Source organism: Saccopteryx leptura, chromosome 5 (assembly GCF_036850995.1).
Source record: "Saccopteryx leptura isolate mSacLep1 chromosome 5, mSacLep1_pri_phased_curated, whole genome shotgun sequence".
NCBI lineage: Eukaryota > Metazoa > Chordata > Mammalia > Chiroptera > Emballonuridae > Saccopteryx > Saccopteryx leptura.
In genome coordinates this window covers 28,770,043-28,797,725 of record NC_089507.1, presented here as the reverse complement: position 1 = coordinate 28,797,725, position 27,683 = coordinate 28,770,043, and the positions used below count along the sequence as shown (strand labels likewise).

At 41.7% G+C, this 27,683-nt stretch overlaps 1 protein-coding gene and 1 non-coding gene across 5 annotated transcripts in view; one reads left to right on the top strand and one right to left on the bottom strand.

Annotated features, from left to right (window-relative positions):
* Nucleotides 1-14,597: 14,597 nt before the first annotated feature.
* Nucleotides 14,598-27,683, top strand: part of PDS5A (PDS5 cohesin associated factor A) — a 118,762-nt gene continuing 105,676 nt past the window's right edge. Inside the window, exons 1-2 of one of the 4 annotated variants that reach the window (XM_066387386.1) lie at nt 14,598-15,023; nt 15,891-16,071. In XM_066387386.1, the coding sequence (XP_066243483.1) occupies nt 15,931-16,071 (141 nt within the window). In that variant the 5' untranslated portion in view covers nt 14,598-15,023; nt 15,891-15,930. Of the gene's footprint in view, nt 15,024-15,096; nt 15,249-15,890; nt 16,072-27,683 lie in introns of those variants that run through there. The other 3 variants (XM_066387389.1, XM_066387388.1, XM_066387390.1) reach the window with 3 other exon arrangements.
* On the bottom strand, nt 24,031-24,155 carry LOC136407435 (U6atac minor spliceosomal RNA). Its single transcript, XR_010751969.1, has one exon. It is a non-coding gene; the product is annotated as a U6atac minor spliceosomal RNA (small nuclear RNA).

Genomic DNA, 27,683 nt, shown 5'->3' with positions numbered 1-27,683 from the left:
GGTCAAGGAACATATGAGAAAGCAATCAATGGCCAACTAAGGTGTTGCCACGAAAAACTGATGATTGATGCTTCTTATCTCTCTCTCTTCCTGTCTGTCTGTCCCTATCTGTCCCTCTCTCTGACTCTCTCTCTGTCTCTGTAAAAAAAAAAAAAAGAAAGAAAGAAAAAAAGAAAACTATATGAATATACTCTACTAAATCCAAACTAAATGTACCAAATTCAACTTCCCCTCAGCCAGATCCTCAAAATGCCTAAGGACACACCAATGCCTACTAACACAAGAAAAGTGCTATGGAGGGGTAGTCAGAGTAAACAGAGACAGTATTAAACTGTCGTCATTAACATTTTTACAAATTTTACAAACTCTTATGACTGTGTGAGTCTGCCAAGGTCCATCCCAGGGGATGCTAAAACTTCAACTTCATCAGCTTCATCCTAAGTCCATGTCTTCCTACCTCATTGGGTTGTTGATAGCATTAAACAAGATAATGGATGTAAAATTACTTTTTAAACTATAAAATACTATGCACAGGTAAGATGATTGTGATAAAGATGGTGATGATGATGATGATGATGATGATGATGATGATGATGGGCTCCCAGCCTCAGTCCAGGTTTTGTCCACTGCGTATACATCTGGAGATATTTCATAATCTGGTGGGAAGAGATCAAGAATCCTGTTTGCAAGAAAGACTGAGTTCTGATGAGAAACTTTATTTTAAGAGGAGAGCCAGAATTGACACATTCGACCTAGTAACAAAGCCCTTGGTGTCCACATAAGAGGTAATAATTTTCTAGCTAAGCCTTCTGTGGACAACATCTCATTCCTTTGTGGGTTGAGGGGTGCATTATGAATAAATACTAAAATAGCTATTTCATTGAAAAAAATCTTGTCATTGGGCCTAAGAATTTTGTTGGAAAATTTTCCAAAACTCCACTCTACAACTTTTTAGAATTTTAAAAGTAAGACTGATATCTTCAAACCTTAAAACTGAGCAGCTGACAGGCCCTGGCCAGCTGGCTCAGTGGTAGAGCATCATCCCAGCATGTGAATATCCCGAGTTTGATTCCGGGTCAGGTACACAGGAGAAGCACCTCTCTGCTTCTTCACTCCTCCTCCTCTCACTTCTCTCTCTCTCTCTCTCTCTCTCTCTCTCTCTTTCTCTCTCTTTTCCCCTCCTGCAGCTATGGCTCGATTAGGGAGAATTAGCCCCTGGTGATGAGTATGGCTGCATGACCTTGCCTCAGGCGCTAGGAGCTCAGTTGCTGAGCAACACATGACCCATATGGGCAGAGCATTGTCCCCTAGTGGGCTTGCAGAGTGGATCCCTGTTGGGGCACATGCAGGAGTCTGTCTCTGCCTTCCCTCTTTTACTGAATAAAAACAAACAAACAAGAAAGCACAGTTGACTAAATAATAAAATACTCTTAATCCTGCCTATGCAATTTCATATTCAAATATAATAAGCTATTTATTTATATGAATTTTATATAGTTACACATAATTAAAGCAATGGTGTTTTTATTAAAACATTGTTAGATTAGTATGTAACACTCCCATTTCTCCTGCATCTTACATTGAGCCAATCCATATTAGAATTGACATGATTGGATAAATAGTGGGAAAAGGAAAGAAAAAGAAAGCAGCACATTCTATATTTAACAATTTTTAAATAATACTTTAGAAAATTCTAGCTCTGTCTGGCTGGCTCAGGGGATAGAGTGTCATCCTGGTGCACTGAGGCTGCAGGTTTAATACCTGGTTAGGGCACATATGAGAAGCAACCAATGAGTGCACAACCAAATGGAACAACTAAGTGAAATGAGTTGGTGCTTCTCTCTCTCTCCTTCTCTCTCTCTTCCCCCCTCCCTCTCTCCCTCTCTCTCCCCAATCTCTCCCTCTCTCTCAAATAATGGGTAAACATTTTAATTTAATTCTATTCCATTGTTGACCTTAATTTCTTTTATATCTGGAATGGAGTCCAGGATAATAGCAGTTAGTCTAATACAATTGGTTGTGACCCTTAAAGTATTTTTTTCTCTTACTCCTCTTTTTATGCACGTCACTTGACAAATGTTTTTGGTCATTTCTAATGAAACACCAGAACTATACTTTGAATATGGAATACAGCAGAGATACAGTCCAATAATAAATAACATACTGTTAGCCAGTCAAGCATATACATGTAGTCCAGAATTTTTTATTCAATTGAACAAATATTTGTTGAGTGCCTATAGATGTGAGGCATTGTTCCAAGCATGTGGGATACATCAGTGAACAAAATAAACAAAGATCCCTGACATTACATAGCTTATATTCTAGTGGAATAAATACAATAGTGCCACATTTTGAGTTAATGTCAGATCTTTTAACTCAGAGTCACAGAGAATAAGGGTTTGAGGTTTCCTCTGTTCTTTTCATATCAGCTTCACCAGCTGTCAGTGGGCAGGGGTCCTTCCAACAAGGCCCACTTAGCTGCTCTACCTGGCTATCCCTTCCTCTCTCAGCCAGCAAAGAAAAAGCAACCTCCCCTTTAGCCCTTCCATGACACCTGCACCCTTTCTCCAGGATCCTATCTTTTCTTCTCCACCTCTGGCACAGACAGTGGGCCATTCAGCTCTACATAGATGAGATTTGGAGTGTGTCAAATCAGACTTTTCACATTGCAAAAATTGACCTCCTTCATGTGTCAAAATCCATTTTTTTTTTTTTTTTTGTGACAGAGAGTCAGAGAGAGGAACAGATAGGAAAAGACAGACAGGAAGGGAGAGAGATGAGAAGCATTAATTCTTCATTGCAGTTCCTTAGTTGTTCATTGATTGATTTCTCATACGTGCCTTGACTGTGGGGCTACAGCAGACCGAGTAACCCCTTGCTTGAGCCAGCGACCTTGGGTCCAAGCTGGTGAGCTTTTGCTCAAACCAGGTGAGCCCGCGCTCAAGCTGGCGACCTCGGGGTCTCAAACCTGGGTCCTTCCGCATCCCAGTCTGACATTCTATCCACTGCGCCACCACCTGGTCAGGCTTCTCTTGTGTTTTTGTTAAAAGGAAAAACCCAATTTTACAGAGGTTCTTAACTAACCTCTCCCCATTCTATTTTTATTCATTCATTCATTCATTTATTACAGAGACAGAGAGAGAGAGTCAGAGAGAGGGATAGACAGGGACAGACAGACAGGAATGAAGAGATAAGAAGCATCAATCATTAGTTTCTCATTGCGCACTGCGACACCTTAGTTGTTCATCGATTGCTTTCTCATATGTGCCTTGACTGCGGGCCTTCAGCAGACCAAGTAACCCCTTGCTCGAGCCAGCGACCTTGGGCCCCAACTGGTAAGCTTTTGCTCAAACCAGATGAGCCCGCACTCAAGCTGGCGACCTCGGGGTCTCGAACCTGGGTCCTTGGCATCCAAGTCCGATGCTCTATCCACTGCGCCACCGCCTGGTCAGGCCCCATTCTATTTTTAAAAAACCCAACACACATGGAGATGAAACTAACTTCCATGGAAAGGTCGAGTCTCAGTACATGTTATTAAGCTCAATCAATCTCTGATTCTACAGCTGCAGATTTGCAAGTTTAAAGTGCCTGTCAGGCCTGACCAGGTGGTGGCGAGAGTGTTGACCTGGGACACTAAGGACCCAGGTTTGACACATTGAGGTTGCCAGTTTGAGCTCAAAGTTCACTGGCTTGAACCCAAGATCACTGGATTGAGCAAGAAGTTACTGGCTCATCTGGAGCCACTCGGTCAAGACGTATATGAGAAAGCAATCAATGAACAACTAAAGTGCCATAACTACAAGTTGATGCTTCTCATCTCTGTCCCTTCCTGTCTGTTCCATCCCTGGCCCTTTGTCTCTCTCTCTTTCTAAAAAAAAAAAAAAAAAATTGACTTTCAGAGAGACAAGTTCTGAGGCATTGTGATACTTTCAAACACTAAACATTCATACTATGTTCACTATCCTGTGCTTTCTAAAAACTGAAAAGAGAAATGATAAAGACTAGAAATATTTTCAATAGAGTAGAAATAAACAGTGTTTTCTGGGTAAGTTTCAATTTGCCAAAGAATTCAATTAACAGGAAATATTCTGTCCCCTGAAAATCATGATAGATTAGAACGTGAAATTGCTATTCTTTAATTTCCTGCAGATTCACTGCTTAATTTTCTTTAGTCTCTGGACAAGTCTATGCATAAATGAACTCTGAAGACTTTTTCTAAAATAGTATTTATCTAGATAGCCCATGTTCCAGGAACTATTCAGTTTCTGAAATTATCTGGAAAAATTCGGAAGACAAAAGTTGAACAAATTTGGCACATTTCTTGGACAAGTCTGCTGGTGCTGGCCGTCAGTTCTAATGTGGTTACATTTCTAGTTAAACCACAAATTTAAAGTTCAGCTACTCTTCTTACAATCTGCCACAGTTGTTATAATCACACTTGATGGTTGTAGTCATAAAAAATATTGTACTTATAAAAAATTCTTAGTTAATATAATGAACATAAAAGAATTCCTTGATTATTAAACAAGCTGACCTTGCCTTTAATGCACTGATTTTTGCACCTCGTTTAGAATATTACATATCCTCATTCTTAAACTGGCTGCTTTTAAAATTCCAGTTTTGTACTTTTGCCTCTCAGCTGACAAGTAAATACTTTGAGCCAAAGTTTGGTGGAACTGTAGGCCAACCAATAGTTCCATTTTTGCAGTTTCTCTATTTTAGTTGTGTAATTATTTAAATATTTGCTTGTATATTGTTCTTATTTCATAAGAATATGAGTAAGTGAAAAAATGAAAATGCAGATTCTAAAAATAAACTGAGACTCACACACTTGATACAACTGAGAAAAATGTAGAAATAAGATAAACTGTAGGTCACAGCTTTAAAAAATGTTCTACAGATCTCTTTTATTTTTTTTAGTGAGCGAGAGTGAGACTGATAGGGACAGACAGGAAGGGAGAGAGATGAGAGGCATCGCTTTTTCATTGCAGCACCTTAGTTGTTCATTGGTTGCTTTCTCATATGTGCCTTGACGGGCGGGAGGGGGTGCGGGGGCTCCAACCAAGCCAGTGACCCATGCATGGCTCAAGCCAGCAACCTTGGGCTTCAAGTAAGCCAGCAACCAGGGAGTCATGTCTATTATCCTACGCTCAAGCTGGTGACCTCGTGCTCAATCTCGTGAGCCCGCACTCATCAAGTTGGCAACCTCAGGGTTTTTGTTGTTGTTGTTTGTATTTTTTTGAAGTTAGAAGTGGACAGGCAGTCAGACAGACTCCCGCATGCGCCCGACCAGGATCCACCCAGCGTGCTCACCAGGGGTGCGATGGTCTGCCTATCTGGGGCATTGCTCCATTGTGGTGGAGCCATCTAGCGCCTGAGGAGGAGGTCATGGAGCCATCCTCAGGCCCGGGCCAACTTTGCTCTAATGGAAACTTGGCTGCGAAGGGGAAGAGAGAGACAGAGAAAGGAGAGGGGGAAGGATGCAGAACCAGATGGGTGCTTCTCCTGTGTGTCCTGACCAGGAATCAAACCTAGGACTTCCATACGCCAGGCTGATGCTCTACTGCTAAGCCAACCAGCCAGGGCCCACAACCTTAGGGTTTTGAACCTGGGTCCTCAGCATCCCAGGCCGTCACTCTATCCATTGTCACGACCTGGTCAGGCATCTACAGGTCTCTTTCAAAAGGAAAAATTTAGTTTCAAGAATGAGAATTATCTCTCAAAAGGAAAAATGCTTTTGCTTTCTTATATCTACTAACAACCCACTTTAACACAAATTGCTTATATGGCTGGTACATTAGTTTCCTAGAGAGGTTGCAGCAAAGTACCACAAACATAGTAGCTTAGAAGAACAGAAATTTGGCCTGACCAGGCGGTGGTGCAGTGGATAAAGCTATTGGACTGGGATGCAGAGGACCCAGGTTCAAGACCCCGAGGTTGCCAGCTTGAGCAAGGGCTCAACTAAGGTGTTGCAACACGCAATGAAAAACTAATGATTGATGCTTCTCATCTCTCTCTGTTCCTGTCTGTCTGTCCCTGTCTATCTCACTCTCTGTATCTGTAAAAAATAAAAATAAAATAAATTTTTTTAAAAAGAACAGAAATTCAGTTCTCAAGGCCAAAAGTCCAAAATCAAGGTGTCAAGAGGGCCCTAATCCCCCTGAAGGCTAAAGGGAGGACTCTTTTCTTGGTTCTGGTGCTTGCTGGTAATCGTTGGTGTCCTTGGCTTGCAGCTCTATCACTCCAGTCTCTGACCCAGTTTTCACTTGCCCTTCTTCCCTGCGTGTCTTCTTGTAAGGACATCCATCATTGATTTAGGGCCCACCCTCATCCATGACTTCATTTTAGCTAATAACATCTACAAAGACCAAACTGCCAAATGGGGTCACATTGCAAGGCTCCAGGTGAACGTGAATTTGGGGGCATTGTTCATCCCAGTAAAGCTGGAATCATGGTTATGATTTCATGAAGTTCAATTGTTATTTCTAAATTAGGTCATTTGGTGATTAAAGATTGCAAATTCACTTAGATTAATTCAAGTAAAAGGGATTTTTACTGTAAGGAAATAGATTTTTTAATATGTTTTTTAAATTTTATTCATTGATTTTAGAGAGAGAGGGAGAGGAAAAAAACATTAATTTGCTGTTCCATTTATTTATGCATTCGTTGATTGACTCTTATATGTGCCCTGACCAGGGATCAAACCTACAACCCTGGCTTATCAGGATGATGCTCTACCAACTGAGCTACCCAGGCAGGGCTAATAAGAAAATAATTCTTATGTGAAATCCAAGGGAAATTGAACAATCAAGACAAAAATTAGGGCAGCTCAGGTTTTCTTTTTTTTTTTTTTTTTGTATTTTTCTGAAGCTGGAAACGGGGAGAGACAGTCAGACAGACTCCCGCATGCGCCCGACCGGGATCCACCCCGGCACGCCCACCAGGGGGCAACGCTCTGCCCATCAGGGGGCGATGCTCTGCCCCTCCGGGGCGTCGCTCTGCCGTGACCAGAGCCACTCTAGCGCCTGGGACAGAGGCCAAGGAGCCATCCCCAGTGCCCGGGCCGTCTTTGCTCCAATGGAGCCTTGGCTGCGGGAGGGAAAGAGAGACAGAGAGGAAGGAGGGGTGGGGGTGGAGAAGCAAATGGGCGCTTCTCCTATGTGCCCTAGCCGGGAATCGAACTCGGGTCCCCCGCGCGCCAGGCCGACGCTCTACTGCTGAGCCAACCAGCCAGGGCAGCTCAGGTTTTCTTAGCATGTACATATGAAGAGAGCTAAAGGCCTTTACCATTTTGCATTGTTATAATCCAGCTAGCCTGACTAGGCGGTGGCACAGTGGATAGAGTGTCAGACTGGGAGACAGAGGACCCAGGTTCAAAACCTCAAGGTCACTGGTTTGAGCGCAGGCTCACTAGCTTGAGTACGGGGTTGCTGGCTTGAGCCCAAAGGTTGCTGGCTTGAAGCCCTAGGTCATTGGCTTGAGCAAGGGGTCACTTGCTCTGCTATAGCTCCCCCCCATCAAGGCACAAATGAGAAAGCAATCAATGAATAACTAAGGAGCCAAAATGAAGAACTGATGCTTCTCATCTCTCTCCCTTCCTGTCTGTCCCTATCTGTCCCTCTTTCTGTCTCTCTCTCTCTCTCTCTGTCACACACACAGGTTTCATCTGTTGCTGTGTCTTAGTTTGCAGACAACCTTTCTCATGATATTTTGTTTGGCTCAGCTCAACTATGAATGGCTTTTTCTTGGTTAATGTGTCACTGCAGGCTCAGTCAGCTGTGTGTGTGTGTGTGTGTGTGTGAGAGAGAGAGAGAGAGAGAGAGAGAGAGAGAGAGAGAGAATATATAGGACTGGGATAGGAACAACTCTCTTAAAAGAGTTTGCAGGAGGGGAGACAATGATTATCCTCTCCTTATACATATCAATAAATGAATTTCTTCTACCTTTACTGGAGTGAAGAAGTAGTTGTCTTAAGCTTACTTTCTTAATTATTTTAATAATATAAAACAATAGGAGGCTGCCAACCCAAGTTTTATAATAAAAATACAGTGTTGCCCTGGCCTGGTAGCTCAGTTACTTAGAGCATGGCCCCAATACTCCAAGGTTGTGTGTTCGATCCCTGGTCAGGGCACATACAAGAATCAACCAATGAATGCATGAGTAAGTGGAACAACAAACTGATGTTTCTCTCTCTCTTTCTCAAATCAATCAATCAATCAATCTATACATACATACATTTATACATAAAAATAAAAAATATACTGTAATGTGATTGTTCAAAGTTTAATTACCCTGAAAATTCTTTCAGTGCTATAATCATTTATTGTCCTAGTACTAGCAACTTGAGAAACGGCTGCAAAGTGGCATCTATATAAAATGTAACTCCAAATAATTGCTCACTTTACTACTACTATTAAAAACATGTATCAGGAGACTTTGCCATATATAGCTTCAAAAAATATTAAATAATATATATTTTTTAATTTCTTGAGTTTGTCTTATTCTTTTTTCTCTTCAGACCTCAGGTGCCTGAACTGGATTAATCATAATCCTTGGGTTATAAATACATCCCTCATTGGTACATAGATTGCCTTCATTTATTTATACATTCATTCATTCATATAATGAACATATGAAAAGTCACTGCTTTGCCCCCAAATAAAGTTTTAATAAGACTATATCTACTCATGTATTCATTCTCTCATCTTGTGCCCTGTGTCTCCTGCTCCCCCTTGTATGTGAGGGGTAGCCACAACCCTGAGCCTTGCTTTTTGATTTTGTAAACAGGTTATCATATTTTGTCATTAAGATTTATCCATGTTGCTTGTACCTGTAGTTTCTTTCATATTTAAAAATATTTAGTTTTAGTTTGCTGTACCTGCTTGTAAAATAATATTTAATTTTGATTAACAACTCTAAGAAAGCTAATACAACTAATGATGCATTTCAGACTTCATACTTGGAAATGTTCATGGAGACTAAGATATTAGACAAAATTCAAATACTCTTTAAATTACTATGGCAAACAAGTTAATCATTAATGTCTTGGTCATACTGACCAAAATGATTCATACTTCATATTTTTGTCTGGTTATGCCTATTAGCTATTTCCTTCACCATAACAACTATTTACCACAATAACTCACCATTCAAGGCCCAGCTTCAAATGCCCCTTCTTTTGGCAAGCTACCATAGATTTCTTTTCTAGGTTTACAAACAATGCAGTTCAAATCTCTATTACAGAATATATCACAGCCTTGCCTCAAATTATGGTTCATTGTATGTATGATTCCTCCAAAAGATCCTGATCCTGTCAAGGGCAGGTACTTTGTGTGTGTTTTTTGTTTTTGTTTTTGTGGCAGAGACAGAGAGAGGGACAGATAGGAACAGACAGGAAGGGAGAGAGATGAGAAACTTCAATTCTTCGTTGCGGTTCCTTAGTTGTTCATTGATTGATTTCTCATATGTGCTTTGACTGGGGGCTACAGCAGACCGAGTGACCCCTTGCTCGAGCCAGCAACCTTGGGCTCAAGCTGGTGAGCCTTGCTCAAACCTGATGAGCCCACGCTTAAGCTGGTGACCTTGAGGTCTCAAACCTGGGTCCTCTGCGTCCCAACCTGACGATCTATCCACTGTGTCACCGCCTGGTCAGGCAGGTACTTTGTGTTTTAGAGAGGAGAGAGAGAGAGAAACGGAGAGGAGCTGGAAGCATCAATTCCCATATGTGCCTTGACCAGGCAATCCCAGGGTTTCAAACCGGCGACCTCAGCATTTCCAGGTCGACGCTTTATCCACTGCGCCACCACAGGTCAGGCAGTACTTTGTGTTTTAAATATTTTCCCAGTCCCTAGTATAATGCCTTACCCATTGCAGGAGCTCAGTAACTATTTATTAAATTAACTTTTAAATAGCTTGGACATCTAAAAAGCACCCTGACCCTATGTCTGCTCCCCTTCTCAGTTCATGGTTATTTTATTCCAGTTACTGAGGTCTAAAATTTTGGAGTCATCCTTAATTTGACTCCTCTCTTTTTCCTCTTTTTTTTTTTTTTGTATTTTTCTGAAGCTGGAAACGGGGAGAGACAGACAGACTCCCGCATGTGCCCGACCGGGATCCACCTGGCACGCCCACTAGGGGCGATGCTCTGCCCACCAGGGGGCGATGCTCTGCCCCTCCGGGGCGTCTCTCTGTTGCAACCAGAGCCACTCCAGCGCCTGGGGCAGATGCCAAGGAGCCATCCCCAGCGCCTGGGCCATCTTTGCTCCAATGGAGCCTCGGCTGCAGGAGGGGAAGAGAGAGACAGAGAGGAAGGAGAGGGGGAGGGGTGGAGAAGCAGATGGGTGCTTCTCCTGTGTGCCCTGGCCGGGAATCGAACCCGGGACTTCTGCACGCCAGGCTGACGCTCTACCACTGAGCCAACTGGCCAGGGCTCCTCTCTTTTTCTTATGTAATTTCCCACTATTATCACCTGGTCCTTATTACTATCTCTCCAAGTTTTCTTATACTTGGCTACACTATTTCTTTCTTTCTTTCTTTCTTTCTTTCTTTCTTTCTTTCTTTCTTTCTTTCTTTCTTTCTTTCTTTCTTTCTTTCTTTCTTTCTTAATTTTAGTGAGAGGAGGGGAGGTGAGAGACTCCCACATGTGCCCAACCGGGATGCACCCAGTAGAGGGCGATGCTATGACCATCTGGGGCTCTTGCTCCATTGCTCACAACAGAGCCATTTCTTTAGGGCCTGAGGTGGAGGCCACGGAGACATTCTCAGCGCCTGAGGCCTACTGTCTGGAAAAAGGGAGCCATGGCTGTGTGAGGGAAAGAGAGGCAGAGAGAGAGAGAGAAAGGGAGGGATAGGGATGGAGAAGCAAACGGTCATCTCTCTTGTGTGCCCTGACTGGAATCCAACTGGAACATCCACACGCCTGGCCCACAGTCTACCACTGAGCCAACTGGCCAGTGCCTGGGCTATGCTATTTCCATACATTATTTTCAACCCAGTGGCTAGACTGATTCATTTTATATGTATAAAAAAATATGTAAAGCTTAGTATGTGCCAGTTACTATTTTAGGCACTTTACAAGTGTTAACTTATTTATTCCTCATAATGACCCTTTGAAATAAAACTATTATTACTGTTTTACAAATGAGGAAAATGAGGCACAGAAAGAAGTAATTTGTGCAAGGTTGCCTTGCTCATAGCACATAAATCGTATGTCATTTCTGTTTGAAACACTCTAATAATTCCCCATTTCAGTCAGAGGACAAGCCAAAGGCCATATGTGATCTGCAATCCCCCTCTTCCTCCATAGCTATTTAGTTAGTTAGTTAGTTAGTTTCTCTCTCCCCAAACAAAGGAAGCTCCACCAAAGTAGGCAGAGATTTTTGTCCCCTTTCCCACTTTCAAATTTTTCCTCAGTGCCCAAAACAATGCCTTGCATATTAGGCCCTCTTAACATAATTGCACAGCCTGACCAGGCGGTGGCGCAGTGGATAGAGCATCAGACTGGGATGCAGAGGACCCAGGTTCGAGACCCCGAGGTTGCCAGCTTGAGCGTAGGCTCATCTGGCTTGAGCAAAAAGCTCACCAGCTTAGACCCACGGTCGCTGGCTCCAGCAAGGGGTTACTCGGTCTGCTGAAGGCCCATGGTCAAGGCACATATGAGAAAGCAATCAATGAACAACTAAGGTGTCGCAACGCGCAATGAAAAACTAATGATTGATGCCTCTCATCTCTCTCCGTTCCTGTCTGTCTGTCCCTGTCTATCCTTCTCTCTGACTCACTCTCTGTCTCTGTAAAAAATAATAATAATAAGGCCCTGGCCGGTTGGCTCAGTGGTAGAGCGTCGGCCTGGCGTGCGAAAGTCCCAGGTTCGATTCCCGGCCAGGGCACACAGGAGAAGCGCCCATCTGCTTCTCCACCCTTCCCCCTCTCCTTCCTCTTTGTCTCTCTCTTCCCCTCCTGCAGCCAAGGCTCCATTGGAGCAAAAGATGGCCAGGGCGCTGGGATGGCTCCTTGGCCTCTGCCCCAGGTGCTAGAGTGGCTCTGGTCGCAGCAAAGCAACACCCCAGAGGGGCAGAGCATCGCCCCCTGGTGGGTGTGCCGGGTGGATCCCGGTCGGGCGCATGCGGGAGTCTGTCTGACTGCCTCCCCGTTTCCAGCTTCAGAAAAATACAAAAAAAAAAAAAAATAATAATAATAATAATAATAATAATTGCACAAATGATTCTATCTCAATCACTGTAAGTGGAAACAAATTTCAGAATGATATAAATTTGTTATTTATGTGTTGTAATCCTTGAGACTTACTATTTTTGGGGTTCTAAAGACAAACAATATTAACAAAATAATAAGTTGTACAAAATTAAAATTTATGGGCATATACAAAACTCCCTTTGATAATGGGTAAATTACTTAGAGCAAGAATAGAAATGACAAGCATCACTCTTTTTTAGCACCTCTAACCAACAGAGCTAACCCGTCAAAAGCCTCACTCTTTTTTTTGTTTTTATTCATTTTAGAGAGGAGAGGGAGAGACAGAGACAGACAGACAGAGAGAGAGAAGGGGGGGGGGGAGGAGCTGGAAGCATCAACTCCCATATGTGCCTTGACCAGGCAAGCCCAGGGTTTCGAACCGGCGACCTCAGCATTTTCAGGTCGACACTTTATCCACTGCGCCACCACAGGTCAGGCCAAAAAGCCTCACTCTCTAAATGATGCTTAACAAACGGTGAGAAGGACAGCCTAAAAATAGATTAAGTTTTGGGTGATTTAATGGTTTGGATAAAGAATGTTTTGTTTTTTACAGAGACAGAGTCAGAGAGAGGGACAGATAGGGACAGAGAATAGAAGCATCAATCATCAGTTTTTCATTGTGGCACTTAGTTGTTCATTGATTGCTTTCTCATATGTGCCTTTACCGTGGCGCTACAGCAGACTGAGTAACCCCTTGCTCAAGCCAGCGACGTTGGGTCCAAGCTGGTGAGCTTTGCTCAAATCAGGTGAGCCCGTGCTCAAGCTGGCGACCTCGGGGTCTCAAACCTGGGTCCTCCACGTCTCAGTTTGACGCTCTATCCACTGCGCCACCGCCTGATCAGGCTGGATAAAGAATCTTTTTTTTTTTTTTAAATAATTTTATTTTTTTAATAGGGCGACATCAATAAATCAGGATACATATATTCAAAGATAACAAGTCCAGGTTATCTTGTCGTTCAATTATGTTGCATACCCATCACCCAAAGTCAGATTGTCCTCTGTCACCTTCTATCTAGTTTTCTTTGTGCCCCTTCCCCTCCCCCTTTCCCTTTCCCTCTCCCCCCTCCCCCGTAACCACCACACTCTTATCATTGTCTCTTAGTTTCACTTTTATGTCCCAGCTACGTATGGAATAATGCAGTTCCTGGTTTTTTCTGATTTACTTATTTCACTTCGTATCATGTTATCAAGATCCCACCATTTTGCTGTAAATGATCCGATGTCATAATTTCTTATGGCTGAGTAGTATCTTGAATGGATTCTGCCTGCTACTCTAAATGCCCAAGAACAAAGCAGAGGACTTTCAGGCAGAGTTCTAGCAAATCATCAACTGTGGCGTGGTAGATTCCAAGATAATAGGAATCTTCCTTTTGTAATACCCGGAAAACAATTTAGTGATTGCGGTACCTTTAACATTTTTAAGATCAGGTAGATGGTGTGGGGAATACCAATGGATAGCCACCAAGAATAATATAAGAAAATAATCGCATATCCTTTTAAACTAGGGTCATTGTCGGTTTAAAGAGCTGAATGCTATTTTATATTACTGTGGTTTTTTTCAAGTACGTCTTTTGAAATTATGTGTATACTTCTGAGGTTCATTTGCTCAACTTTTAACGTTGCTCAGACCCATTGCATTGGGTTTTCCTCTGGATGAAAGAAAAAATTACCCTTTGGTATATTTAAAACATTTTTTAAAAAGAGTTCTTCCATTTTCACAAGAACCATCCAGCTAATTTGTCAATGTGCTTATTTCTGGGTTCCACGGTTTGGGGGTGGAGTCCAGGAACTTAAGTTTCAGACCATTCTTTGAGAACCACTCGACTCTCCTACTTTTATATTTTACAGCTTTAAAATATTAATTTTAGACATTTAAAGAGGAGAGGGCTAACTGGTGGTTGCAGAAGGTACAAGAATGAGCAGCTCACGTTGTGCCATCTTGCAAAACTTTTCCTCAGTTTGCAGATCTTCAGTCGCTAGGGAGGAAATCAGTTCGTTTTCACCGAGTAATTAACCATCTTTTAACCAATTCCGTCCATGTCCCTCAGGATGACCCCCAAAAGTTGTGAGTGAACTCATTTCCGCGACATAAATTAAAGCTCTGCCCTCACAGGGTGGCACGGGCCGGGTTCTCTTCCCGCCTCCCGGGCTCCTCCTCTGCTCGCCTTTGGGCTCTGGTCTTCCCCCAGGGCGCTGCGCGAGGCAGGTCTTGGCGCCAACCAGGTGGCGGCGCTGTCCGCCCCACGCGCGGCAGCCTCGGGCCCGAGGGAGGCGGAGGCACAGCCCGCCGAGGAAGGGGAGGGAGCGAGGCGCGCGCCCTGCTCTCGCGTGCTCTCGCACCGCTCGCGTGACCGGCCGGTGTGTGCGCGAGGCGTCGGCTCCCAGGCACACGGACGGCCGGGCGCGCGCCGCTTGAGGGGCGTCCGGGGCCGGGTCGGCGGACCCGGCCGGCGCGAGGTGCGGGCGGGTGGGCTGCGGGGGTCCCGGACGGACACAGGCGCGCACAGTCCCGGAGGAGCCTTCTCCGGGGCTGCTCTTCCTCGGCCGGACGGAGAGCGGCAGTATCTCCCCGCCCAGCGCACACTCGCCCCGCGTCTCCCCCCGCGGCGGCTGCTCCTCCTCGGCACCGCCAGCCCCAGCGCCGCTACGGGGCGGGCGGCGGCGGGACCCACGAAGCCGCTTTGTGTGCAGCCCGACGAGGGGCGGCGGCGGCGCAACCACCTGACAGAGGCCCGGGCGCTCGATGCACCTTCCGCCCGCATGAGGAGGAGGAGGTAAAGGCGGAGGCGGCGGCCCGGCTCCCGCCCTCGGCTGGTGGAGGGAGGGGACGGAAGGGGAGATCGGGGTGGGGGGGCGCGGGACCGAGGCCCGGCGGGGCTGCCCGGAGGTGCTGGTAAGGCCTTGGCGGCGCGGGACGGCACCCGGTGGCCGGGGGCGACAGAAGCCGCCGGGGTCCCTTAGCCGAAGTTGAAGGAACAAAATGTGAAGTGCGGAGCCGCGTCAGTCGCTTCCTTGCGTGGGGCTTGGGGTGGAGGGCGGCTTGTCCCCCCCGCCCCGCCGGGGCCGGGGAGCGGGACAGCGGAGGGGCGGGAGCGTGGCGGGGACGCCGGGGGTCCCGAAGCTCAGCCCGGCGAAGGCGTTCGTCCCCAGGAGCCGCTGCTGCGTGTGGGTCCGGTCGGGTGCCTAGTTTTGCGGCCTAAGCCGAGCCCGATAGGCCTCGCGTCTCCCTTCCCAAAGGGGATCGGCCGTGCGGGGACTCGGGGTTTCTTCCCGGTAGAGCCGGGGCCTTGGGGGCCTCGCCGAAATCCCGAGGCCGCCAAACTTCGGACCACGCAGCATGGGGATGGATTTCATTGTGAAAGGCGTAATGGGAAACTCCGGGCGCTGCTCGGCGCTTCCCGCGGCCGCAGGGGCTGGTGCCGGAGAGCCCGGTGGGCCCGGGGCTGGAAGGGCCCGTGTGGGTGAGGGCGGCGGGGTGGCCGCCAGGGTCCAAGCCCGGAGAAGGAGCGGATCGCGGGGCTGCCGCCGAGCCTCCGGCCTCCTGGGAGACAGAGCCTTTTGCAGATTAGAGATTTTTGAAATGAAAAAAGAGGTTACAAAGTCGCCCATTTCCCGCTGAACTTTTGTTTTCTGACCGATAGAGGCCGGTAGAGGACTGTGAAAGAAAAGTTGTCCCCCAGGATGGACTTCTCCACCGCGCAGCCCAAGCCTGCCACTGCCCTCTCCGGCGTCGGGAGTGCAGACGGGAAGATTGCTTACCCTCCGGGGGTAAAGGAGATCACCGACAAGATCACCACGGATGAAATGATCAAACGACTGAAGGTAAGCGTCTGGGCAGGATGTCCGCACTTCCGATGTGTGTGGTAGGAGAGACCTCTCCTGTGGGGTTACCACACTACTAGGCCTGGCCTTGAGAGTTTCACCGACCAGGTTTTTTCTCAGATAGCTTATCGCCTTCTCCTTTACCCCTTCTGAGAGCTATTGTTGTATCTTGGCTGTATCTTTGGGTAATAAGTTCTGTGGGGAGACATAACCATTATGGAAAATTAAAAGGAGTGTGTGTGTGTGTGTGTGTTTAATCTTCCTGTTTTTTAAGCATAAGAATTTATGCTTAAAACTTTTAAAGTTTTTTTCTAGAAATATTCATGACAGTACTGTTCAAAGTAGCTTGTAACCTTAAATATAGGTAATAAGTCTAGGAAGCCCTATTTTCATCAACTTCTGAAGAGACTTAGGTATGAAAGGTATTTTTTAAATTGTCACGATTTTCTAATATCCAGAAACTTAAAATGTATATATATAGTATGGTTAAATGTTGACAGAAGTACTGATTTTTCAAAATTCAGACTTGATGTTAAGGTGATGTTTTAGGTCCACATGTTCAAAGAGTTTATAAGAAAGTATTATGGATCCTTTTTATAAAGAATCAGCTTAAAAAAAAAAAAGAATCAGCTTATTTAATTTAAGCATGGTGGTTCTTAAGGTCTAGGTTGTAAGTTTCAGCTTTATGTTGGTCATGGGCGTAGATTGTGGCCACAGTCTTACAAAATTCTGTTCTTTTTGAGGGATCAGCTTGATGCAGTGTTTCTCGTCCAGGGCATCTTTGACACCACCACCACCACCCTACCCAGCTCCATTCCCCCCTCCCACCCAGAGGACATTTGCAATGCTAGATTGGAGCAGGGAGCCCAGCTAGGAAACTTAATAGTAACCTAGGTAGAAGGTGTTGAAATCTTGAAGTAGGGCTATGACAGTGGGAATAAAGAGGTAGAGAATGATCCAAGAGACTATTTAGTTGGAGACAGACTTGGTGGGAGGGGAGCAAAGAAACAATGTTTCTACCTTGAGCAATTTGATGAAATGTATTCTTTTGGAATGTTTTTGCCCCTTTGATCTTAAAGCTTACTTAATATAGTACCTAGTAAATGTTCACAATGTTGCGAGTACTTAAATGAATATTTAAAGTAGTCTTGGAATTTAGTGTTTAAAATCTAATTACTTGCCCTGGCCAGATAGCTTGGTTGGTTAGAATCTAACTGTTAGATCATCATCCCAAAGTGCAGAGGTTGCCAGTTCAGTCCTTTGTCAAGGCACATACAGGAGCAACTTGATGTTCCTGTCTTTCTCTCCTTTCCTCTTTCACTAAAATCAATAAATTAAAAAAAAAATTTTTTTTTTAAATCTATTTGTCGCTTCTTTGGAAGGAATAGGACACAATGTCTTCCATTACAGTAAATCATGATACGTAAAATTATACATGAAGTGAGGTCCTTAACTGATGCTTCATATGGTTATATTGAGTGTTTTGAAATACTGAAAATTATGAAACAAAACTTTGGTAAAAAAATTATTTTTTTTACAGAGACAGAAAGAGAGAGAAAGGGATAGATAGGGACAGACAGACAGGAACAGAGAGAGATGAGAAGCATCAATCATTAGTTTTTCATTGTGACACCTTAGTTGTTCATTGATTGCTTTCTCATATGTGCCTTGACCGTGAGGCTACAGCAGACCGAGTAATCCCTTGCTCAAGCCAGCGACCTTGGGTCCAGCAAGCTGGTGAGCTTTGCTCAAACCAGATGAGCCCACGCTCAAGGTGGCGACCTCGGGGTCTCGAACCTGGGTCCTCCGCATCCCAGTCCGACGCTCTATCCACTGCGCCACTGCCTGGTCAGGCAGTAAAAAAATTTATAGATTTTTTTTTATTGTGTTCATATTAAGAATATTAAAACTTGAATTGTACAACTGTAGCCCTCACCAAGTTATTTGGTTAGAGCTTTGTCCCGAAGCACAGAGGTTGTTGGTTCAGTTCGTACATAGGACCAAGTCTAGAGCATTGGGTTAGAATATTCATTTATGAGTTCTTTCAGAAGTTAAAATTGACATGCATATTAACCAATTTGAATGTCTTATGCTAAAATTTTGCTTTTCTTAAGAATTATTAAGATTTTTGTCTTCCTCATGCCTTTTTAAGTCTATTTTGACTTAGTACTATTTTGAATTTTTAGGGATTCTTGTTTAGTTAAAGTATTACTGTCACGTTTGAAGTGTAGGTTTTTAAACAGTGAATAACTATTTTTGATAATTTATGTTTATTAGACCCTTGGTTATGGGAAAATTTTATAAATTTGGTAATTTATTATAACATAGCAACAATGTTGAACCTCAACATAATACAAAGAGGGCTTAAAGAAGTAAAATCTTGGTCAGTAGAATTCAGAGATTTGGTCTAATTATCAGATATTGGAAACAATAGGGTTTTATTGTTCTGAAAATGTCCCCAATTTTTCTTCCACCAGGTATTACTTCTGTGTTGTTGTTGTTACTGTGTTTGTTTGTTTTTTGCATTTGTTTGTAATATTTGTGTCAACCATTCTTTCTCTTCACCACATACATTCTCATTTCTGCTTTCTATAGTCTGGCCTGCTTGACAGTTTAATAGGAATTAGGATATGGTGGGCTTTTGTCAGCAAACCTAGATGGGGAGAGGGGTGGAATAGAACAAGCATTTTTACAGTGAAAACATAATTTCAGAGATAGAAGGATCTTAAATTCTGGGACTTCTCCTATTTTACAGATAATAAAAAGTTAGGCCCAAAGTAGCCAAGTAACATTTACTAAGATCAGTTCTAGGGCAGGTTAGTGGCAGAGCCAGGGCAATAGCATATTTATTTTTATTCTTATAGCTGCCTTCGTCTAAGGAATCTAAGTAGAACTAACAAGTTGTAGTTTTTATTATGCAGTTGAAAACAGTAACATGAAAAGAGCCCATGAGAGTTAGTTTGGTCTTTTGCAGGGAGATAAAGGACAGCATTTTTTTTTAACATTAGAAACTATAGTGATGCTTTGAAGCTTCTTTGAAAATAATTCTTAGAGCATGTCTTTGAATAGCTAATATATCCTTTGATCTTTTATGTCCAATCATACTGTCCTTCTGTCAGTTGCTTGAACATGCCGTGTTTATTTTTGCCTAGACAGATTTCACATTATGTAGGCCATTTATACCATTCCTCTCAGTTCATTTGTCATTTATATATAATGTTTAAGGAAATCTCATAGATATTTCATTATTTACTCTTTTAGCTCCTTCCTTCACTTTTATAGTTGTGATATTACACTTATGCATATTTATTTGGTTTGTCCCCCAAGTTCTCTGTAAGCTTCATGAATATAGGTACCATATCTATATTTATTTTTGTATCCTCCCAATGCCAAGTTTAATGCCTGGCACATGATTAGGTGCTCAACAAATATTAGTTGAGTGAACAACAAATATTAGTGAGTAAACAAGTGAAGACTTTGTCTTAATATTAGATTAGAGAAATATTTATTTTTGTAAATGAAAGGTAATTTGAAAATATTTTGAAATGCAACGAAGCACCTTAACTTGTATACCAGAGATGATAACATACATATTTAGAATTTTAAAATACAATATAGTTTAGAATTTATTTGGTTTTGTTCTAATTTTCCAGATGAAAATACTGAGTCTGAGAGATTGTGACCAACCCTGGTCAATTAAAGGTGAAAACTGTCATTGATAGTTTTGATACCTAGATAGGTTACAGTTAGGTATTGACAGAAATACTAAAAGCTATACAAAAGGTTGTTGGCTGTTGGGAACAACAACAGTTTGCTACCAATGTTACTTTAAGTGTGAAAATCTGTAATTCACAAATAGCCTTCCTTTTATGTAGTAGTTAAAAATTCTGAAACTAATGCAGAGGTCATATTTGATAAGTTTTATAATACTCTCAAAATATACCTGTAAACAGTGTTGTACAAAGTTCCATTAAATTGTGCTGCCCAGTTTGTTATGCATAGTCTATCTCTGATTATGTATTACTACAGAGCTATGCGCCACACACATTTTTGTTCCTTTCTTGATATTTTGGAGATGGGAGACCTTGCTAATCTTTGGTTTTTAAAAGGAGGGAGGGATTGGCAGGGTGAAATTTGTTTCTGATATCCATTTCTTATTACCTGGTCTCAGAGCTCAGTACTCTAGACAGTTCTCTAGCCATAACTCTATACCAAATTAGCTATATTTATTCTGTTATAGAATCAAATCAAAATAATTAACTAACTTGGTACTTGGAAAGATGAAATGATAGCTTTTTTTGTTCTAAAACTGTTCCCCATTTTTCTCCTACCAGGAATTACTACTTTTTTTTTTTTTCATTTATCTGTAATATTTGTGTCAACTATCCTCCCCCTTCCCCACATTCTCACTTCTGCTTTCTATAGCCTGGCCTGTTTGATAGTTTAATAGGAATTAGGATATGGTGGACTTGATTTAAGATAAGACATCCCCCTTTTCTCATCAAACCTAGGTTGGAAGAGGGGAGGACTACATTAGGGACAGGAAGGCCACAAATTCTTTCACTTTCCTTTCCTGTAGGTAGACCCCAGAAATAGTTAGGTTGTAATTATTTTCACCTCCATAAATTATTTTTATTTATCCCTAATTGCTACATAGTGTGTTAATTTTACGTGAAACTCTGTAATTTCAACTCTAAATTCTGCTCATATATTTTAATATTTGTATTAATGCAGAAGGTTCTGTTAAGAACTAAAAAAATTAAGTGTAAAAGCTAGATTTCTTAAGATCAAGCCCTAAAATATAGCTGTGTTTGTAAAGTAGTACTTAGTGCAGCACAATTCTTATTTTTGTAGAACTGTTCTGGTTTTCAGTTGCTATGTGACAGAGTACCCCCAAATCCAGTGGTTTAACACAGCAGCTTTTTTTGTGTGGTAAAATGTATATGTATTTCATAAAACTTACCATTTTAATCATTTTTAAGTTTGCAGTTGGTGGCATTATCATTGTTGTGCAACCATTAATAGAGTGAAGTAACAAATCATTGTTTCTCTATCTCCCTCCCTTCCTCTCTCTAAAATCAGTCAGTAAATTTCTTTTAAATAAGAAAGAAAATAAAAAACTCCTATCTACCTCTAGAACTTTTTTATGTTCCCCAACTGATGTTTTGCACCCATTAAACAGTAACTCCCTGACCGGTGGTTGGGCAGTGGATTGAGCATCAATATGGAATGGTGAGGTTGCAGGTTCAAAATCCCCAGGTTGCTGGTTTGAGCGTGGGCTCATCCAGCTTGAGCTTGAGTGCAGGGTCACCAGCTTGAGCGTGGGATCATAGACATGATCCCATGGACACTGACTTGAGCCCAAGGTCGCTGCCTTGAGCCCCCCAGTCAAGGCACATATGAGAAGCAATCAATGAACAATTAAAAGTGCCGCACTACAAGTTGATGCTTTTTCTCTTTCTCCCTTCATGCCTGTCTCTCTCTCTAAAAAACAAACAAACCCCAAAAGAATAACTCTATTCTCCCCTTCCTCTGGCCCAGTCAACCACCATTCTATTTTTAGTCTCTATGAATTTTTACTACTTTATAAGTGGAATCATATACACTGTTTGTCCTTTTGTGATTGGCTTATTTCCCTTAGCATAATGTCTTCAAGATTCTTCCACACCAACAAAAATTCTCAGACTTCAGCAGGGTGTCCCAGAATTCAACTCAATTCTGACACTATCTACACAGAGATAGCATCAGACTCCACAAGTTAAGGTTTCAGTCCTATAAGACTGTCTACCTCCTTTCCAAAATATACATTTTCTTTATTTCTTAAAAATTTATTATTGACTTGATTGGGTCAACAAAATCATAAAGGTCTCAGGTATACAACTCTACAGTAGTACATCATCTGTATATTGCACTGTGCATTTACCACCCAAATCAAGTCTCCCTCGATCACCATCTATCCCCCCTCCACCCTCTTTTCCCTTCTGCAGATCCTACACTATTGTCTGTATTTATAAGTATTTTCTCTTTGCTTAATCTCTTCACCTTTTTCCACCAGCCCCTAAACCCCCACTCCCTCTGACAGCTGTCAGTCTGTTCTCTGAAACTGTGCATCTGCACAAACACACACTTTAAATGCCAAGCAACATGGGGGGCACAATGTGAGGGGTTGAGGGTGTTGAGGGTTGAGAAGGCACTTGAAACCATGTTCACACAATAAATTAAAAAAATTTTAAATAAAAAATAAACAGACACACACACAAATAAATAAATGCCAGACAAAAACCCAGGTTACCTGTGCTTCTGACCGACTGGCACAGATTGGAGATTCCAGCCACTCCCTTCAATTCAGAATGCCAATCTCAAATCCAAGTTGTCATCTGTACTTCTGACCAGCTGGCTGTAAATCAGTGTTTCCCACAATCCCCTCCTTGGGTTCAATTAAGTTGCTAGAGTGGCTCATAGAATTCAGAGAAACATGTTACTTGCTATATCACTGGTTTATTATAAAAGGATATAACTTGGAAACAACTACATGGATGAGATGCATAGGGCAAAGTATATGGGAAGGGGCACCACCCTCCCGCATCTCCTTGTGTTTGCCAGCCTGAAGCTCGCTGAACCTCATGCTCCTGGGTTTTTATGGAGGCTCTGCCACGTAGTCATGATTGACTAGACAAGGGTAGTCAACCTTTTTACACCTACTGCCCACTTTTGTATCTCTGTTAGTAGTAAAATTCTCTAACCACCCACTGGTTCCACAGTAATGGTGATTTATAAAGTAGGGAAGTAACTTTACTTTATAAAGCAGAGTTACAGCAAGTTAAAGCATATAATAATAATTACTTACCAAGTACTTTATGTCGGATTTTCACTAAGTTTGGCAGAATAAATCTTTATAAAACAACTTACTATGGTTAAATCTATCTTTTTATTTATACTTTGGTTGCTCCGCTACTGCCTACCATGAAAGCTGGAACACCCTCTCGTGGGGGGTAGGGACCAGGTTGACTACCACTGGACTAGATCGTCAGCTGTTGATTGATTCAATCTCCAGCCCCTCTCCCCTTCCTAAAAGTGGGGGTGGGTGTGACTGAACTTTACAACCCTCTAATCACATGGTTGGACCTTTTAGTAACTATCCCTCATCTTTGGTGCTTTTCAAAAGTCACCTCATTAACCTAATGAATGGTAACCTCTTTTGACTCTCAATACTTAGGAAATTCCAAGAGTTCCTGGAGCTGTGAGACAGGAACTGTGGATGAGGATCAAATACATGTTTCTTTACAAATCACAGTATTGTACCACTACTCTATATATGTTTTCCATAGCAGTTGTATCATTTAACATTCCTATCAGTGCATAAGGATTCCAATTTCTCCACATGCTCACCAATGCTTGTTATTTTCTGTGTTTTTGATAATGGCTGTTCTAAAGAGTATGAGGTGATAACTCATTGTGGTTTTGATGCGCATTTTCCTGATGATGAGCAAAGTTGAGCATCTTTTTATGCCTGTTGGCTATTTGTGTATTTTTAGAGAAATGTTTGTTCAAGTTCTTTGTTTTTTTTTTAATTTTTATTGAATTTATTGGGGTAACACTGGTTAACTATTATAAAGGTTTCAGGTGCTTAATTTTTTTTAAAAATTGTTATTTATTTATTTATTTATTTATTTTAGTGAGTGGGGAGAGAGAGAATAGGGATGAGGAGCGGAAAGCATCAATTCTCATATGTGCCTTGACCAGGCAAGCCCAGGGTTTTGAACCAGTGACTTCAGCATTCCAAGTCGACGCTCAGGTGCTAAATTCTAAAACACATCTCTGTATACTGTATTGTGTGTTTACCCTGCCAAGTCATGTTGACAATCTCCACTTATCCTCCCTATACACCTACAGCCCCTGCCCCCTGAAACCGCCCCACTGTTGTTCATGCCCATGAGTTTCTTCTTTTTTGTTTTTTCTTAAAATTGTTGGCTAGATACCATGAAGTAGGTGGCAGTGCCTTAATTGTGTGCGTGTTGTTAAGCCTGAGAGCTTCTTCTATCTTTGTCAAGGGGAATGCTAACCTCTTTCATACCTTCATTCATTTTGAAATTGGGTTATTTTGTTGTTGGGTTGTAGGGATATTTGTATTCAGTGTTAGGTATTACTTTGTCATTCTTTTTCATTTTTTTTCCCGATTCTTTTTCATTTTATATGGTTCAAGAGTCAGAACAAACTCACAGTTTTCAAATGTCTTACTCCCATCTTGTCCCTTCTAGTCCATTTCCATGCCCCAGCCACTATAAATAATCATTTTCATTAGTTTCTGGTTTATCCTTTCCATGTTGCCTCCCTTCTTACTCAAAAGATAGACTACTATATGTACTCTTGCACTTCGCTTTCTTCGCTTAAAATATCTTGGAGCCTGACCTTTGGTGGCGCAGTGGGTAAAAGCGTCGACCTGGAACTGGTTCGAAATCCTGGGCTTCCCTGGTCAAGGCACATATGAGAGTTGATGCTTTCTGATCCTCCCTCCCTCTCTCTCTGTCTGTCTCTCTCTCTCTCTCTCTGTCTCCTCTCTAAAATGAATAAATAAAATCTTAAAAAAAAATATCTTGGAAATTACATTTGGAAATCTTTTCTTATCTTTTATGGTTTTATAGTATTCTATGTATAGATGCATCATAGTTTATTCAACTAATCTCATTGTTGCATTTCAATTGTTTCTAATGTTTTGCTATTACAAATAATGCTAACATGAAAAACCTTTTTCATATGTTGTTTTTATTTATGGAGGTGTATCTTAAGGGTAGATTCATAGGAACAAGACTGTTGGGTGAAAGGTAAATCTGTGAGTGATTTTGTTAGAGGTGGCCAAATTCCTGCTCCATGTTGTGTTTCCACCAAGTACAAGAATGCCCAGCCTCTCAATACTGTATTATTAAGTAATACCTACTTTTAAATTAGCAGTCAAATTGGCACATTACAAATTTGGAAATAAAGCTATTTTATTGCCTCCTGATGCCAAGAAAAATTCTTTATGGAAATGATTAAATAAATATGTGTCACATTGAAGTTCAGAGGGGTTTGAACTCAATTTAGATTTAAAAACTCAAAGGAAATTGAGTGACTTTCTTCAGTTTGTTTAAAGAAATAAGCAGATGGCAATGGAGACAAAATATTAGTAACAGATGATATTGAAATCATTAAGCCTGACCTAGAAATTAGGTGAGGGCTTATTTAAAATAATACTGTATGAAATAACATTGGCATATAGAATGCTGATAGCATGACTAACTTTCCCTATATAAAAAATCTGTAGATGTCCTTGGGAAAACTGACTGGTACTCATACCAGAACAGATTTATGGACATTAATTAATATTCTTTCTGTTGGTTTTTATTTGCAGAGTTAATTATTTAAGTTAAACTCTACTGTGGCTGAGGTTGTGGACACATGGAAGTATGTCCAGTTGAATTTCCCAGTCAGAAAGAAAATGAGTGGAGTTTATACATTGTATAAAAGCCTAACAAGTTTTTATTTACTGAAGACAACAAAACCAAGAAGTTTCTAGATATTAGTTTCAATAGAAAGCCAAACACAAACATAAAAAAAATTTACATTAAAAAAATTTACTAAATTTCTTTTCCTTGCTGTTGATATTTTGTCTTTTACATTAAAGCAGAGTTTCCCAACTGGTGTGCTCCTCTGCGTAGTTACAGGTGTGCCTAACCCTCAGCCTTTGAAAGTTAAAAAGATATAATTTTTTTTTTTTTTAACAGGGACAGAGAGAGAGTCAGAGAGAGGGATAGATAGGGACAGACAGACAGGAACGAAGAGAGATGAGAAGCATCAATCATCAGTTTCTCGTTGCGACGCCTTAGTTGTTCATTGATTACTTTCTCATATGTGCCTTGACCGCAGGCCTTCAGCAGACCAAGTGACCCCTTGCTCAAGCCAGATGAGCTCGTGCTCAAGCTGGCGACCTTGGGGTCTCGAACCTGGGTCTTCTGTATCCCAGTCCGACGCTCTATCCACTGTGCCACCGCCTGGTCAGGCAAAAAAAATAAAAATAAATAAAAATAAATTTTAAAAATATATATATATATAATTTTTTAAATCTTATGTGATAGTTTAAAAGTTTGGAACTGCTATAATATTTGTTGTTTTTCATGTTCTAAAATTATCATTATGATCAAACATTTAAAACTCTGCCAAAGTAGGGACAGTATGATTGATGCTGATAAAGCCAACCCTTAAATAGCATTAGTCAATTGGGGAAACTGGATTTATACTAGATGAGCAGTAGAATAGATTTCCATTTATATGAAGAATATATGAGATTATTATATAATTTATAAGTTAAATGCCAATTATATGCTAGGATTGTATCTGTTTCTTTGGATAAAGAAATACTAAGAATTCTGATGGTCAAGAAAAGTTTCACCTGACCAGGCAGAGGTACAGTGAATAGAGAGCGTCAGACTGGGACACAGAGGACCCAGGTTTGAAACCCAAGGTCTCTGGCTAGAGCGTGGGGTCACTGGCTTAAGCATGGGATCATAGATATGACCCCTTGGTTACTGGTTTGAATAAGAGTTCACTGCTCGGCTGTAGCCCCTACCCCCCACCCCCATCAAGGCACATATGAGAAAGCAATCGATGAACAACTAAGGTGCCACAATGAAGAATTGATGCCTCTCATCTCTCTCCTTCCTTCCTGTCTGTATGTCTGTTCCTGTCTGTCCCTCTCTCTGTCGCTCTTGCTTAAGAAATAGTTTCATGGAGTGACAATAGGATTGGGATTTGAAGGGTCAGACTATGGTAGGCAGATGGGTAGTAAAACATGCTAGACAGATGAATAACAGGACAGACAGTAGTGGGCTCGGTATGTTTGAAGAAAATGAGTAGAACAGTTTTGCGAAAGTGAAAGCATCTTAAAAGAGTAGTTTGGGAGGAAAAAAGACGACAGTACCTATGAAATTGTTAAAATCCTTAAATGTCAAAGAAAGGAATTGAATTTTTAAAAATCTCTCAGGTATTTGAGCTGAAGGAAGTTATGTATGTAAGTATAACCAGTTTCTTAAGCACATGACTACCACCCTTTCTTTGTGGTCAATTTGTAGTCTTTTTATCCTCTTGTCCAGACCAGATAGCATCTTTGGTTAAACAGTAATCTGTTTCTAAAGGATACTGTATGGATAAATCAGTTAGTTGCTGAGAGTTTCATCAAATGACACTAGGTATGAAGGCTGCAGATGAGTAAAATTTAAAAGCATGGTTAGTAGAATTTCATGTACTAGTTATAATACAAATTGAATTTTTTTGAATTGGATTTTTATCAGATGTATTCAGTGTGTGTTTTCAGAATTTCCTAGAATTTCTATGGAAGGAATTTTAAGTAAACATTTATAGAATAAATTGATGCAAATTATTTTGTTAGATTTAATACTTGAAAAATTAAATTCAGTGGCTATGTGTAATTATCCTGTAATTTTAAAGGTTGGTTGAATTAAATATCCTTCCTCTAGCCACTACAAAATAAGTAGAGGTAAGTTCTTCATCTGCAAAAAGAAAATCATTGAATAAAAGTGTTTTACTTGAGATTCATAAGGGATTGATTCAGTGTATAT